Source organism: Podarcis melisellensis (assembly GCF_964234715.1).
Source record: "Podarcis melisellensis genome assembly, chromosome: 15".
NCBI classification, from domain to species: Eukaryota; Metazoa; Chordata; class Lepidosauria; order Squamata; family Lacertidae; genus Podarcis; species Podarcis melisellensis.
This window is the reverse complement of record NC_138532.1, coordinates 2,071,349-2,088,380: the sequence shown is the minus strand read 5'-3', so window position 1 is coordinate 2,088,380 and position 17,032 is coordinate 2,071,349. Positions and strand designations below refer to the sequence as shown.

The 17,032-nt window shown below is 42.9% G+C and overlaps 1 protein-coding gene across 4 annotated transcripts in view; it reads left to right on the top strand.

The window, feature by feature from the left end:
• BIN3 (bridging integrator 3) overlaps positions 1 to 17,032 on the top strand; it is a 126,257-nt gene that overhangs the window by 75,884 nt on the left and 33,341 nt on the right. For 3 of the 4 annotated variants that reach the window (XM_081891164.1, XM_081891166.1, XM_081891165.1), the window contains 4 exons: positions 1,944 to 1,984; positions 5,304 to 5,365; positions 11,738 to 11,874; positions 12,449 to 12,489. In XM_081891164.1, the coding sequence (XP_081747290.1) occupies positions 1,944 to 1,984; positions 5,304 to 5,365; positions 11,738 to 11,874; positions 12,449 to 12,489 (281 nt within the window). Of the gene's footprint in view, positions 1 to 1,943; positions 1,985 to 5,303; positions 5,366 to 11,702; positions 11,875 to 12,448; positions 12,490 to 17,032 lie in introns of all 4 variants that reach the window. The other variant, XM_081891167.1, reaches the window with a different exon arrangement.

The window sequence follows — 17,032 nt, the reverse complement described above, 5'->3', positions numbered from 1 at the left end:
AGTTAAAATGAGCAACTCCGATTTTCCAAAATTAAAGTGGCATTTGTTTCCCATCTTAATACTTCTAATGTATTAGCTAACAGTGGCAAAGGCTGTTTTGAAGCAGGAAAGGACTCTCGGTTGAGGGTCCATCCACGCTTTCCTTTGTGCCGCACTTTCTAGGCACAACTCCAGGATTTCTAGGTCCATGTCAAAGCAGGGGTTTGGGTTTTGGGGTTTTTTTGGGGGGGTCCCACTCTTTTCCCTAGGAAAACCAACTGTTTATCACTGAACTGGCTAATTGAACCATCTATGCCCATTTAAACTCTGCGTGTGCAGAGATTCTTGTTTCTGTTTGTTACTGTGGTATGTTTTTTTGTGTATTTGTATTGTAAACTTCCCTTTAACCTTTTGATGAAGGGTGCTATAAAAATTTAATTAAACAACAACAACAACAACATGAGGTCACAATACACTGATAATTATGTGACTGCTGCGCACTCTTCCTTCATCTTATAGCATAAGGTGGACAGTTGCCTGAACAGCTATTGACACCACTCCTCTTTGACTTGGTGAGCCAAGTCTAATGTTAGCTCTTGCGCTGTAGAATAACGTTTGTATATGGGAAACCACGTTCCAATCCCTGTTCAGCTGTGTGTTTCAGTGGATGGTCAGCCTCGGACGCATCGGAGTCTCACTTTCCCCACAGGAGGGTTCTGAGAATAAACTAGTGCTCTGAACTCTTTGGTAGAAATGCAGGCCAAATATGCATTGCACCTTCTTTTTTTTGGTGAGTGGCAGTGGGGAATTGGGCCCTGTTCTTGGATTCCCCTTGCCATTGGAAGCTATGCACTTCTGAATCTCTTGGTTCTGGAATCCTAGTGGAAGCAGAAGAAAACAATCTTGTTATACTTCCAGGTACACTAGACTTTTTGTGCACCATCCTGACTTCATCTTGCCTTCAACAACCATTGGCCCCTAAAGCAGAAGAAACAGGTGTGCAAGAAGCCTTGTACAGTTGTGATGCAGTTTGATAGGGGTGCATTTGAGCTGCATGATAAATGCAGTTCTGTGGTCAGCTGGCTACCTGCCCAGTTCTGCTTCCTTTTTGTTTTTGTGTTTAGCTTCGGGCTTGTAGTGGTTTAAGAGGGTGTGGTGTGTCTGCTATTGCCACACCTTGCAACTCAAGTGTCCAAAGTGAGCTGTAGCTTGCAAGAATGCCCTGCTAGAAGACCCTCTTTTGTGCACCTTGATTAATAAGCCAGAATTATATGAATGTGAGTTTTCTTCTCTTTAAGAAAAAGCTTTCAAGCAAGATGATCTACCAGAGATCTTACTGTATGGACAGCCTCACAGCTGAATCATAGTGAGCAATACTTATTGAACCAAAGTGGACCCTTCGCAGCTTTCCTCTGTCTGCTCTGCCAATATCTGAATTCCAGTTACTCTTTATGAGCATTTTGTGTGTGGGTTGTTTTTTTTAATAGTAAAAAAACCTAAATATTGCTTCTAAATATGTCTTCATGAGTGGGTTATTGGGGGGGGGGAGATGTTTGTTTGAATTGCTCTGCAAATCATTCAGTACTAATTTTCCCGTCATCTGATTGCTGTTGAGAATCAGAAAATAAATTCCCATGTAGGTGGGGGATTCATATAAATATTAGATATTTTGTTTTCGATTTCTAGCCGTGGTTCTGGAGACGTAAAGCCCCTTCCATGCCAACCATGGGTGATATGTTTTCTACTGATTACGGGGGGAGCCCTTAGCAAGTAAGAGGCTTGAGTGGAATTTGATGTGCTTTATCTATTGCTATTTGTAGACTAGTCTATTCTTGGGCTTTACACTTGGAAAGATGGCATGCTGGCTGCATTGGGTGGAGTGGTGGTTTTTTCTTTCTTTTTTTTGTTTGTTTTAATTATACTCCAACGTTTTTAGCTGATTTGGCTTCTGTTCCTTTTCACAGGTCGAGAGAGATTTTGAACGGGAGTATGGGAAGCTGCAGCAGTAAGTGTTCTTAATTCAGCTTGTTGTGGTTCCATTCTTGGTGTATTCTCTATCCATCCTTAAACCTTGCCTGTACTGGTTTGTTCTTTTGCTTCACCCTGGATTCCTTGTGACTGTTAGGACTGAGGGTTGTTTCTCAAACATCATGAAAGGCATGAAATAATTATTTCTGGATAGGTAATTGCACTTGAATTTGCATGTCTGTAAAGCAAGGGTGAGGACCCTTCAGCCCACCAGGCCTCCCCATTTGGCCCACCTGTGGCAGGTAAAATTGCAGCTAGGCCCAAAAGAGGTTTTCAGCTGTCAGTTGATAGGTGGTGCCTGTGAAACTTGTGAAGCTGATCATGGGGGTTTCAAAGTGCAGCCCAGGGCTGTCTGCAAGCCCTGCTGATCAGTTGATTGGTGTGGTTTGAAGGGAGCCCTGCGCAACCGAAGCCCTGACAAACACTTGGTATAGGCTGCAGTAGGGAGTTGGAAATGCTTTGGGAACTCCAGGCTGTAGTGACTTCAGTTTAAAGAACTTCTTCCAGCATTTTAAATCCAAGCTGCTTTCTTTTTAAAAAATTCCTTTCAAAATGGAGCATTTATTGTCTCCAGAGAAAGCAGTTTGCATTCAAAGTGCTTTCCCAGCAATTTGAATACAAACTGCCTTCTCTACATGGGGAAACACTCTGGTTTCAGAGCAGTTCCCCCTCTGCAAAGACTTCATAGGGGCTTCCTGGTAGTGATGATCAGCTGACTGGTGGTTACAGGAAGCCTCTTTGAAGATATGCTCCCCGAATCAATCATCTAATTGGTGCTGAAAGTGTGTCTTCAAAGTCTTCAGTGATCAGCTGATAGGTTGCTAGAGTAACTTCCTTTTGATAGATGCCAAATACCTGCAGCTATGATGACATCAGGTGGTGATCCTGGCAACCTTTCAGAGTTGGTCCACAGGTGGTGGGGGAGATGAGGATCTAGCCTGCTGGTCAGCCCCAATTTCCCATGCTCTGGGAAGCTACAACTCTGTACAGCTTCCTGACACCTCTATAGTGTGTTTATATGTCATGCTTTATGGTTAGTTGCACACAAACATGTTAATGCCTATACAAGACAAATGCCTTCTGTATAGGAGTTTTGTAACATGAAGCAGCTCAGATTTCCTTTCATTTGAAGCTCTGTCTGGCTTTTGAACTTCAAATTGGATTCCTCTTTTTGGTGAGTCACTTCACCTTGGTTGGAATTGTCTTATAATCTGTTCCTCTTGCAAATACGTTCCTCACTCCAGTCTCAATTCTGCAATGAAGTGTTGCTCCCCCTCCCGCAAAAAGAGTGCTGTGCGACATCCATTTGTTTTGCTAGTAGCTGATGGCCATTTTCTTCACTTACATCATGATTGAGCAGCAAGAAGGAAATCAGCAGACCAAGGAATGATCAAATAGGGTAGATACTATTTCCTAGCTGACATTTCCAAATCTGGATGTTTGCATGGGCCCATTTGTTGTTCTCTGGTAAAGGAAAGCAGGAGTGCCTGCCTCTGTGTGTGAGGCAAAGTAGAAGAAGCATGTTTGTATGACGCACTATTGGACTCAGGTCACATTTCACATCAAAGAGGAAAATCATTTACTGTTTCCAATGACGTGAACTTCAGGGCCCTTCCTTGTACTTTATTATTATTATTAAATTTATATATTGCCCTATACCTGCGGGGCTCAGGGCAGTTCACAGGGTAAAATTGCAAGATAAAATCAGCAAATACATAATCAAAACAAAAACAACCCGATAATCCCCCCAAACACATTTTAAAAGGGCATTGGATGTTAATCAGCCAAAGGCCTGGTTGAAAAGGAACATTTTTGCCAGGCGCCTAAAGGTAAATAATGTAGGCTTCAGGTGATCCTTCCTGAGGAAAGCGTTCCACAAACAGGGAGCCACTGCAGAAAAGGCCCATTGGAAGAAAGGCCTCAGAAGATGATCTCAGTACAGTAGAGAGATTCAAACAATTTGAAAAAAGTGCTTCATGTGTCCCAAGTACTAGTTCATCCTTGTTGGATAGTGGAATTATAGCTTTTCACTGTTAGACACCTTTTCCCTCTCTCAACTAAAAAACCTCCAAATACTTTTGACTCCCCTCCCCTCCCATCTTATACAACCATATACACAGAACAGCCAGTCCGTGTTTGCAAACTGAACAACAGAAGGCTGAGACAGGAAAAGAACACAAGTGTGCCGCAAAATCAAAACCCCAGGAACTGATTTCATTCCCCACCCCCAAACATCCCGTGTTACAATTGTGAGGCTTTGGAAAGACGTTAAATTTCAGGATCTGTAATATTGGTATCAACAGATTTGGAAGATTGCTCTTTTTGAAAAGCTTGCTACAATAAGTGATCAGTAAAAATGATACCCTTTTGTAACACTCTGGTATCCATTTTTTTAGTTCATTAATGCAAGGAAAATAATAGATTGATTCCAACTTAGTATCGGTCAGTGTGGTATTTTAAATTTTAGGCTATAAATGAAGGGGTGTTAAATTGGGTTTTCTTTTGTAACCAGGTCGCATGCTGAGCAGTAGGAAACAGATTGGTTCTGTAGATTCTTGGGGAGAGGGCTGGGGGGGTTGAAACAAAAGTATTTGTATTTTGGGTTGTATTGGCTATGATCTATGCTGCATCTGAATACTTTTTAGAAAACACAGTCACGATTATAAATAATAAAAAAGAAATGTTCTCTATTAACCATCAACCTCTTTAATCTTGTCTGCTTCTCCCTGTTTTGTATTCTTACTCCAGCTTAATCCTCCAAAATTACTAGCCCCATGTTGTTGCCAGCCTGTCTCCCTGCTCATACTTATGACGGTCCTTTTTGGCCCATTGATTTATTTTTTTAAGAACACACTTCCAGTTTCATAACATTTGCAAGCTCGGTTGCTCAGAGGTACCGTATTTTCCCGTCTATAAGACGCCCCCATGTATAAGACACCCCCTATTTTGGGGGACTCAGATTTAAGAACATGGGGGGCGATGGCCCAGAGTATGAGACTCCCCCAAATTTTTGACATTATTTTTAGGGGGGAAACCTAGACTTATATACGGAAAAATATGGTAATTATTTCTTAAAACAGGGGGTCAAGCAAATGAATATATTTGAAGCATTACTTCTCCTGTATCTTTCCTCCTCTTGCTATCCTTCTCTGTATTGCAGGCTTGAACTGGCCACTGCCCCATGGTCTCTCTCCTCCTCCTGAGTCATCTGTAGATTGCCCAGTAGTAAGAATTCTCTCACCACACACACACACACACACACCAACCCCAAAACAAAACTCAATTTTCTGTTTTAGGCTGGAAGATCAAACTAAGAAACTCCAAAAGGATATGAAGAAAAGCACAGACGCAGACCTAGGTAAGATGAACGCATTAAATGGGGACTAAGCTGACAAGGATCTTTTTCTAGGATTTTGTTGCACATACATTATGGAGCTGTGATTCATCCATTTCTCAGTGGTCAGGATGCTTCCTTTTACAAAAAGACACTTTAAACTGTGGCTTACCAATAAACCAGTGTGAATCAATAGCAAATCCATTTCATTGGCCAGGACAGAGTGATAAGCATAGGAGGTCATGAGCATGCTGGCTGGCTCTCTCTGTGTCTCTCTTAATTTACTGACACAGCTGTTTGCTTCAGAAATTTCAGAGAAAAATGTCTGGCCTCCAGGTGTTTATGTACTTTTTTGCATTGGCCCCTTGTTTCTATGCTCGTGTAACTTCTTCCTCATGAACCTCATTCAACCCTGTTACCCAGTGATGCGTCTAAAGCAAGGAGACCGAACAAGGTGAAGGCAGGGGCTTGTGATAAAGGAAATCAGAAAGGAAATCAGTAACCACAGAGTGTGGTTTGGTGGTCCACAGTGTTTTTCATCCAATTGCGGATATTTTGCCATTGCTGCTGGTTATAGGAACAAAAGTGAGGCTTCTCATTCCTCTGAACCCATAAATCCTTAGTACTTATCCACCTCCAGTCTTTGGGAAATGGCCATGTGCAGAAAATAACAGTTTTTCTAAAGAATGAAACTGGGAGGGTGTTATGTGAAAAGCTGGAAAATGCAGTGTTGTCAATCCCAAAGGCAGCTAATGGTCTGAAAGGCAAGTTATAAAATAAAATAAAATAAACCTTATTTAAACTATTCTCGCAACTATGCAAGAGGAATGAATCTTACCGTTTCCATTTCTACCCTCCACCCCTGGTCCACCAAATGTTGCTAGACATTTCTGACCATTGGCTGGGTGTGCAGGGCTGATGGGAATTGGAGTCCAGCAACAACAACTGGGCCTATACCTGATTTAGACAAAGATGCCTCTAAGTGTGTAGAGCTTACTGTAAGGAGGAGATTACACTTGCTCTTCTTTACCTTCCATTTGTACATCCCTTTAAAAGAAGGGACCTATACATACACAGCTCAGAGTGTGTAGGCCTCGTTACATGACTTTTCAGACTGCAGCTGCTTGTCTTTGGCCCTGTGTGCACTGACCCTGTTCAAATACCCTGACATCAGACAGGGTTGTGGGGCAGGTGTGCTAGGCGTCCAGGCCAGTTACAGTCTCCATCTCTTATAGGCGCTACGTGAAGGATGGCTCAACGGTGGCCCTCCAGATGTTGCTGGACTACAACTCCAATCATCACTGCCGATGGGGATCTTTGTAGGGGAACTACTGCCCTGCACGCTTAAAGCCATATCTGCACACCCACACACAGAAAGCACAAATGGTTCAGGTCATGAAGAAACAACTCAAAACTTTTTTAGAAAATCTCCCACTAGTCCATTGTTACAGTTGCCCAGTAAGATTTTCCTTGCAGAGAATTCCTCTCTCCTCCCTTTCAGTGGGTGTTTTATATGGATCACTTCAAACCCCAAAGGATCTGTGGGAGGATTCTCTCTCCCCCGCCCCACTCCCCCTTCAGCTGTGGGGCATCAGCACAAATCAGCTCAGACTCTTGCCCAGATAGCAAGAGATGATTTTGCATTTTGAGGCATGTCATCCTGAATTATGGACTGACAGTGGCTATTTCTTTGTTTTGCTTGTCCTTCCTACTAGTGAGTGGAAACTGGGACAAATCCAAATCTGGCTGGATGCTGTTTGGCAAAACCTAATTACACATTCAAACCCTCTGGAGCATTGCTTCCTCCACCTCCCAGTAACTGTGAGAGCTGAAGTTTAGTTGGATTGAACAGTTTATATTTTCCCAGGTCCAGCATATGTCTGGCAATGTATTAGCTGTCCTATGTCCCATTCCTCTGTGCATCCAGTCCTTCCATTGCGTTGATGGAAGGATGATTGTTTACTTGACCAGTACTGTCATGTTGGACTAGGTCAGCCTTGGGTCAGATATCCGGCTTCTGCTGCAAATAACTTGGTTACTCCAGCTGAATGGGTAGCAGCACTCCTGGCAAATACTTCACTAGCAGCACATACACAAGGGAACATCACAAGCATGGCTACAAAGTGATCAGTGACTTTGAAAAATATATTTTTTGTTATCATCATCACCATCATTGTTTATTTAATTTGTATACTGCCCTATACCCACTGGTCTCAGGGCGGTTCACAGGACAAAATCACAACAGAAAAAATAAATGCTATGTTGTGTCTGCACGTGGTCTCCAAAAACCCAATGCCCTTACCCAAATTCCTTATATTTGCCAAACCAACAAGTGGCACTTGAAAACATTTCTCTTTGCAGTTCTTTCATTATTTCTCCCGTTTTAATATGTCACCTTTCTTCTTTAGTTCTTAATTTCCTAGTGCTTTTCTTAACTGTCTTTTTAAAATCTATTTATTAAATTTATATCAATCTCCCTCGGGATGTTGTAAACTCTCCTTCCTTGGAGGTTTTTAAGCAGAGATTGGATAGTCATCTGTCATTGACGCTTCAGCTGGAATTCCTGCATTGCAGGGGGTTGCACCTTGAGGTCCCTTCCGACTCAACGATTCTATGATTCTTTGATATTATATCCTGCCACTCTACTGGATGTAGTTATAAAGAGTAGGAGATTCCACACACTCCTTACGTCTCCGTAGACATTTTCCTTCCATGAAAACCCAATTTTATTTTTACCAGCAGTGCCCCACCCAAGCAAGTGCTGCAAATTGATATTTTTACCTAGATGATTATGCTATTTGTGCAGTTATTTTATTTTATTTTATTTTATTTCTAATAAGACTTTCATATTAAAGGGATCCCCAGGCAATGTACAGTAACCAATAGCATACAATATATCAAATCACTTTTCATTTAAAATGATAAAACAATCTAACTGCAAAATATGCTGTCAAATGGCGAACAAAAGAGGTCTTACCTCCCCCCTCCCCAAATGCACGATGAAATGGAAATGATATCGTAACGAGAAGCACATTTTAGGCCTTCTAAGTAAGTAAGAGTGCTATGTTTTGCCATCCTGATTAGATACACAATTTATATTAGTTTCACTAATAGAGATACTGGTTATATATTTTTTATTGCGTTTACTTCACGGAGCTCATCACTTGCTTCTTCCGTCTCACTGTAAGGAAGGAGAAGCTAAGAGGTCCGGACTGGTCCAAGGCCACTCACAAAGCTTCACAAATGTGTGGGGATCTGAACCTAGATCTTCCCAGTGCTAATCCAAAGCTGCAGCCCAGGAGTGACTAACCTGTGGCCCTTAAGATGCAGCTGGGCACCACTCTCATTGGCCCCGATCGTTGACCATGCTAGCTTGAGTTAAAGGCTGATGGATTCCAACGACAGCTGGAGGGCTGCAGGTTAGTCACTCCTGCTCTAACTACTAAATATGGCTGATGCAGAATGATAATTCTAGAAACATGATTGTTAGATTAGAATGAGGAGCAATTAGACTGATGTAGTTACATTGTCCTATTTCTATTAACAGGCATGGTCTTATCAGCTGTATTTTCTGTCAGCAGTTGCCACTTTATGTCAAGGGGAAACCTGCACCCTGGATTTCCTTCTTGGAGATGTTCTGCTCCCCACACTAGGAAAAAACTGGGTGTGGGTTTGCTAAGAGTACAAAAAACTTATCATTTAACATGTACTCCGTGGGGAAGTGTGGCATTACACAACAAGGAAAATCGGGGCGGGGGGAGGGCATTTCCTGTGAAGGAGACTGAAGCAAGCCATAAACCACCAGTTGACAGCTATGGAAGTCACTACAACTGGGATTTGAACCCAGGCTCAGGTAATGTAATGGATACGGTTGGCACTGCGGTCTAAACCACTGAGCCTATTGGGCTTGCCGATCAGAAGGTTGGCAGTTCAAATCCCGATGACGGAGTGAGCTCCCATGCTCTGTCTTAGCTCCTGCCAACCTAGAAGTTTGAAAGCACGCCAGAGCAAGTAGATAAATAGGTACCACTGTGGCGGGAAGGCAAACGGTGTTTCCATGTGCTCTGGCTTCCGTCAAGGTGTTCTGTTGCACCAGGAGCATTTTAGTCATGCTGGCCACAGGATCCGGAAAGCTGTCTGCAGACAAATGCCAGCTCCCTTGGCCTGAAGTGAGATGAGCGCTGCACCCCGTAGTCAAATTGGATTGGATTTAACCATCCAGGGGTCCTTTACCTTTACCTTTTACCAGGTAGATCTCATTGCTGCTTCTCTGTCAACTTCTGGAGGGAGGCATTCTCCTGCCCTCATTCTGGTACTTTCCCCACAGCTGGATCCGCTTGAAATGTACAATGCTATCCTAGCAGTTTAATCCTACATATATTTTATTGGAAATAAATCCTGCTTTGTTCATTGGCGATTACTCCTAGGTAAGTGTGTGCAGGAACTGTCAGGGAACTGCCATCAGTGTGGGAGGGAGAGAGCAAAATCTAGAGGGATTCCAGAGAGCGTCCCGGGATTGGGAGAGGCAGACCATCTTCTGGGGAAGAGAATCAGTGTAGCACCAGTGGAGAAGGGGGCAGATGGGGGAAGCGACGAGGCGGTCCCATGACTCCTTGCCGGGGACCAGCGGGGAGAGTAGGGGTCCTCCACTGCCTACGCCCTCCTTGCGCAGAAGGCTTTCGCGCAGAGAGAGTAGGAGGAGACTAGGCGTCAAAGAGCTTCTTTGCTCGAAGAAGTTTAAGAAACGCCCACTGACGGATTCTGCCAGCGATTGAGACAGCCACGGGTGAGTGGCTGTCCGGACAGAAAAGGTTCACTCAGGCAACCCAGCCAGGTGTTTGCACCGGCTTACGCACGAGTAACCCCTAGAACCATTACAGGAACCTTTACTTTACTTTCATTATCTTGTCAGAGCTGCCACCAGATAATTTTTGTAAAACAACTGGGAAGCTGCAAACTCTTAATAGGCTGTGATTTGTTTCATTTTGAAAAAGCTGTAGTGAGACTCTGCAGCGCTTAACAGCCTAGAGAAAAAGGCAAGCCCTGCGCGTCTGTGCCTATCTGAAAGAGAGCCTTACTTGCGCAGTATTATAAATGCTGCGTTTAAATGGTATGGACTTGATTGCATTTGAGCTATTATCTTGGCATTACACAAATTCATTAATAACTCTTCTTCCAAGCCATCTGTTAGTGTTCCTGGGAAGTTTCCCATTAGCATTTTAGGCACTCTGGAGTGTCTGCTCTTTGTGATTCAGTTTATTCTGTAGAAACAAGATAATGAATGAGTTCCTGAAAAGCTGGATTATGAAGCACTTGACTCACTGCCGGAGAGTATTTGACAGTGCTGGCCTTGGCACAGTGAGGTCTGGGTTCAAATAACAGCTCTCAGGGTGGTTCTAGGCAGGTTATGATGTCTAAGCCTTGGGATAATGGAAGTACTTACTAAGTGGTGGTTGTGAGAATGAATGAACACAGCAATCTGCAACAGGAAAAGGCTATAAAGTAAGAAGTTGTGTAGTACAGTGGCTGAAAAAACCTGGTACAGATCAAGAAGTCCCCGCTTCAGATTGTGTGTCTGTCCTGAGCTCAGCAGGTGGCGTTAGGGAAGCTCCCCCCCCCCCCCGCCGCCCCCTAGTCTCAGGCCTACACCTGTGTTATGAGCTTAATTATGCAGACCTGCCTTACAGGGTAGTTATAAGGATTACAGCAAGATAATGTATGTCAAGTGCTTTGAACCTTGTTGAGTGCATTGGCAGAAAGACAATATGTAAATGTAATAAATATAAGCATTATGCAAATGCTGCTGTGTTGATTTTGATATGATAATCAGATGTCAAATTTTGCCCACAGGCATTCTAAGCCTGGTTTTAAACACATTACGGGAGGTTTCTTTTATAGCTTGCCATTCCCACCAAAACATTTAAACGTGCTTCAAGCTGGAAGTACAACATGCAGAACAAAGCGACATCTTTTCCAGGGACTTGGCAGGGGTCAAATGTACTCAACAGTAGGTGTGCATGATGCAAACAGAATTAAGAACCAATCAAAGAGACAAGTGTTTACCTGTTAGACAACTTGGTAGACAACCTAGTTTTCTTCAGATGTTCTGGGCTACACCTTGAAGGGCAGGCAACCTGGGGTTCTAAACTGCAACTTATTTCAGTTCCAGCCATCCTGCATCAGGGCTAGCCAACATGTACAGTGGTCGGGGTGATGGGAATCGTAGTCTAGAACACCAGGGTGGCACTGGTTTGCTCACCCTTCCTCTAGACAGCCAGCGCCTTTGAGAGGTCCTTCCTGTTGATAGCAACATACTTCCTTGAGTTTCAACAATAATTGTGCAGCTCTTTATCGTTAACAGACTTCTTGCTTTCCTGTGTTCTGTCTCAACTGTAGCAATGTCAAAGTCTGCTGTGAAAATCTCATCTGACTTACTGTCGAACCCACTCTGTGAGCAAGACCCCAAATTTCTTGAAATGGTGATGGCCCTGGACACAGCTATGAAGAGAATGGATTCCTTTAACCAAGAAAAGGTAAATAAGAGAGAGAGGGAGGGAGGGAGAGAGAGAGAGAGAGAGAGAGAGAGAGAGAGAGAGAGTCTCTTTCAGGAGAGACTGAAAAATTATGTCCTTCAAGTCCGCCTGCACCTGTTGTGAAGTGTCCTTTTTGCTTGTCTGAAAATAGCCTGTCAAAATTTGCATATACTGAAAGTTTCTGGCTATATATCAGAGGGTGTACAAGTCTGCATGATTGGGATCATGCTGCAAATTGCAGAATTTGGTATTTAGCCATGGATACAATTCTTAGGACTCTTGGGCTTGCAGGGTTTTGTTTTAATTATCATAAGAACAAGTGGACTGTTCCAGTGAGAACTGAGCATGTTCAGAATGTTGAGTGTCAGCTGGAAGTGAAGAGCAGAAGACATGGGGGTGGGGGAGTGGAAAGGGATCAACCTGGGGGTGGGCCAGCAGGCTAGCAGAAACCCTGAAGAACAACAATCTTGTTTAGGAGGCGAGAATGCACTGCAACATTTCATTGCAGGTCCCACTTGTAATTCAGATTGTCTTTCACATCCATTATTGTTGTCCATGTCTCTTTTTCTGGCAGGTGAACCAAATACAAAAGACAGTCATAGAGCCCTTGAAAAAGTAAGTAACGGTATTTTGGTATGAGCAACAGTGTGTGCCTTTGCAATCCTTACAATTTAACATGGGGGTGATACATGTATCCGACATGTTTCCGACAGGGAACATAAGTGAAGCCCATGAAAGCTTGGGAAATTGTGTAAATCCCACTTTGTATTCAGGGGATGAGGATCCCAATTCCTAGCCTTCATAGAAGATTGAAAATGTGAAGGAAAAGCATTCTAAAACATTAGAAGCAAGTCTATAATGTCTAGATAAAGAATCAGAACATTAGAAATGTGGTTAGATTTATGTAATATGCATGAGTTATATTAGTTGTAGAATTTGGCCAACAAATCACAGAATGTCTATCGTCCTGGAGCAAATTTGCATGAACAAGAATAAGCACAAGAAAGGCATTAGACATTTCTGCACTCCCATAAAAAGGCTTCCCTACTGCTTCTTTCACTTTCAAAGAATCCTGGCTTCTTGTTCTGTATGAACTAAAGATTGGTTTAACTATCCAGAGTTTCCTGATCTCTGGTTTGTATGTATAAACAATCCAGGATTCTTCAAAGCCAGTTGTAAATGCTAGCAAAGTCCTTCTGGCTGAGTGGGAGAAGGAGAGGGGAGCATGCCATCCTGAGGTTTCACTGGGCTAATTTTAGCTCAAGCATATACCACCAAAGTATGGCTTGGTGTTAATGTGCAAACAGCCCACTCTGTTCGGGATTGTTCTGGTTGTTAACTTAGTGGATAGATGATCTTGTCTTTTGGTGAAGGCGTTGTATCTAAATCCTATACATATATGAACTGCATGAACTTTAGATTCTATGAACAGTGTGGGTTCTGTCATCTTTATGTTGGAGGTAGCACCTCCCCTATCAAGGCTGATAAAATGTAAAGGTTTCGAAGCTCATCCTCACCCAGCTGTACATCTAACCCTGCAGACGTACTTTTATCCCTGCAAGTCTGTAAGCATCTTTCAAATATTTAAGTCTTATTAGCACTTACTAGGGCTATAAGCAAGCATTAGAGACTCCTTAAATGAATTTAGGAAGAATTTCAGTTACTGCAACCAAATGACTTCAGAAGTCTTTAGATTCTCTATTTGATTACAAGGAAATAGTGCAAGAGAGAATAAAATGACTTTAATAAGGTAGTGAGTGAGGTAAATTACTGAATAACAACCTTAGTTTACACCTGACATTTTTGTTGTCTCTAGTCTCAAGCAAGAGTCTTATGCTGTTAATATGGTTGCCCTGTGCTTGTATCAAGAGCAAAGCAATTGCAGAATTTGGTTTCGGGGGGATCTCTGCTTGCTTGCTTTCCCTCTCTTTCCTCCTATTCTGTTTACCCCAAGGAGGTCCAACCTCTCAGACCAACTAGGCCACAAAAGTCCTTTGACACAGAACCCGGGAGGGGGGCACACACGCAATGAAATGTTCATATTGTAAATTTAAGTGTTCGCAATATAGTTAATATTATTTAATATACACGTTTCATGTATTTAATTAAATATATATATTTTAAACACACAATTATAGTTAACAATTAGTACTTGTTAACAATTCTTCATGAGCTGATTGATGTCTGCCTTGAAGTTGGCTGTTCACATGTGCAGGCAACTCTTGACTGAATTGTATGTTAAGTTGTTTTGAGTTTTGGACTTCATGAAGTTCATGTTTGAAAACACTTGTACATTTTTTTGTGTGTGTGTGTGTGTCTTCTTCTTCCTCTTCTTCTTCTTCTTCTTCCCAAAATTCCTTTCTCTTCCCCCACCAATTGGTACATCCCAAAGCTCAAACTTCTATGCACTGCAAAAAAGAAAGCAAAGTCTTTCATGCTGAAACACACACAGACAAGCACCCACCCTTCTTCTTTGTACCACCCCCTCCCTGGGAGGCTCTGGAGCCCTGGCTGCTTGGGGATCTGGCCATGCTCCAAGCGGCTCCAAAAATGCAGCCTGGTGGCCACACAGAGCTCCTGCAGCAGCAGCAGCAGCGGAGGAGGAGGAGGAACAGCCACAGCAGCCTGCCTTTGGCTGCAGCACACACTCACTCACTGCCACCTCCATCAGCCTGGCTGTGCTGCCCTGGGTGAGGTAGAGGGTATGGAGCTGGAGAGCCACCAAAAACAGCCTCGAGGGCCGCCCATGGGCCCCATCTTGGACTACCCTGGTTTAAACTATGAAGAATGAGAAATGATTGCAAAATTCTTACCTACTGCAGCAGATTTCCATAAGGCACCCTGTCTATTTTTCATGGTCTCCAGCCATGTTCCTCTTCTGCTCTTACTGCCCTCACTTGTCTGTCTTTTCCTATTATTCCATCTCTTCCTCTTCCCACCCATCCAAAAAAGTATTGTATTTCTCAGTCAGCTTGGATATGGATATTGGATTCACATTGGAAGGTATAAAAACTGAACAGGCTTGTGAAGAGTACACAACATACTATACTGTAGACCTATCTCAAGGGTAGAATTTGAATCCTTCACATTGTGCTTTACGAATGAGGGGGTTACTATGACATGTAGGCTAACAATGGGAGAGAATGGCTAAAGAAGGTAAGGGAAGATGGGAGTGCATGACTGAAAGCAGGTCTGGACAAGAAAGGTTCCTGCTTGTAGCATGTGCAAGGCTGGTGCTGACCTCTGATCAAAGAAGCATTTGTATATGACTTCCAGCTGATCAGAAAGGCAGGCTGGGAGCCCGTGAGGGGCCACGATAAAGCAAAAGGGAAAGTTCTATAACTTATTGGGATTTTTGAATTGATTAGGAAATTTGACTTTCCTGTCTGTACAGTCATTGGTTAAGAAAAAATAAATAAATGCCCATTGTGAAAATTGTATTGCAACATACTGCATATTCAGGAAATACATTACTTTGTTTCCCAACTTTATTCTATTTAAATCCAGTTCAGCACACAGATGTCCCCCTCCCCCACCATTGCTTTATGTACACATAGTAAAATCTGCACTAGGTAACCAGTGAGATGTAAAGGTATAAAGCTAAGGTGGAAAAGAGAGAGCCTGGAAAGGGGTTAAGTGCATAAACACTTTGACAACCAAATGTCTCCAGCAAATACCCACCACCACATGAGCAAACTTACTTGACAAAACCAAACCAGTAAATATTACTTGGCAAAGACAGATTTGGGAATACAAATTGGCTTGTGAAACATGTAGCTCCTGCCTTAGAAGATCATCCTCATGCCATGCAATTTCACAAAAACTAGACAAGGTAGGTTGCATGTTTTTCCTCATTTTATTCTCATTGGTAATTAAGGCTGTTAATCCAAAATGAGTTCTTAACTTATCTGAGAACTAGATGCAGACACAATTTGGTCACAGACTAAGACTTTAGCCCGTGGGCTCCAGAAACTCCCATCTCTGAAACAGTTCTGGAAGCCAAACTCATTTCCGATCCCCTCACTTTTGCCCTTTTATAGTTTGGCAAGTTGAGTGCAGTTACAACCTGCATTTTAAAGCCACCCCCTTCACATTCCACTTTAGGGTTAATCTGGATCATTTCTCTTCCTCTGCTTCCTGTATGTGAAATGCGAAGCCAAGGGGGAGCCAATGAGAGTAAATGCATATGTGATGCTACAACATTTTTTAAAGAGCCCCAGGACCCATCTGAGCATTAATGAGAGGCACCATCGGCATTCCGGCTTGTGCTCTCCCCTCTTTCTGATTTTGGAATGTTCTGATAAGGTTTCTAGATTAATGAAAACTGTCTTGGGATTCTTTCACTTGTTTCCTGTTAGGTATTGCTTTCCCAAAGGAGATCATCCTCCCTAGCCTCTCCCAGACTTGCCTTGACCTAGAAATGGGCTTTGATTCTAACAGCTGCACTTCATTACTCCCTTCAGTGGTGGTCCCTACAATTTATTAGCTAAAGACATAGATAAATTCAATCCACGCAATTATCATTAGCGGCAATATATTACAATCAGAGTCATGTGCAGCATAAACCACCTTATTCTCTAGTGCAGCCGTACGAAGCTCCAGGAGGTGTTTGGCGCCTCTGATGAGACTAATCGCTTCTCTTCAAAAGCAGCAACTAACTCAAGGGGGCAGGCACATCTTCCCGAGGTTACTAGGATCAGAAGTTGTATTTTCTTTGTTATTCCTAGATAATACAGTCCCCTGGTGTGGAATTACTGAGGGTTAATTTCAGTTCATTTAAAATTTTAAGTGAGAATGTTGTGTTCTTCACTGTGTGGGTTGAGCAGAGTGGAAGGCTGGAAAATTCACCCCAGATCCAATTCAGTCAAAAGGCAGCTATCTTCTGGCTCATACAGCCAGCTCCTCCCTTGCCCCAGGATGGGATTGGTCAAGTGTACAGTGCACTAACTATGGTGGATGACACATTTTGTGCTTTGAACAGTGCAAGAAGCTTGGATGTTTGCATTCTGCACCTCATTCACACAACAGCCTCCTTCAGGTGATCTAAAAGTGAGTTCCCTCAATACATGAGAGGGAGCCATGAGGGTGAGTGCAGGAGTTCATCTCTTTGTGTTACTCTCCATAAAGGTGAATATATGAAATGAGGAAGCCCTCTTTG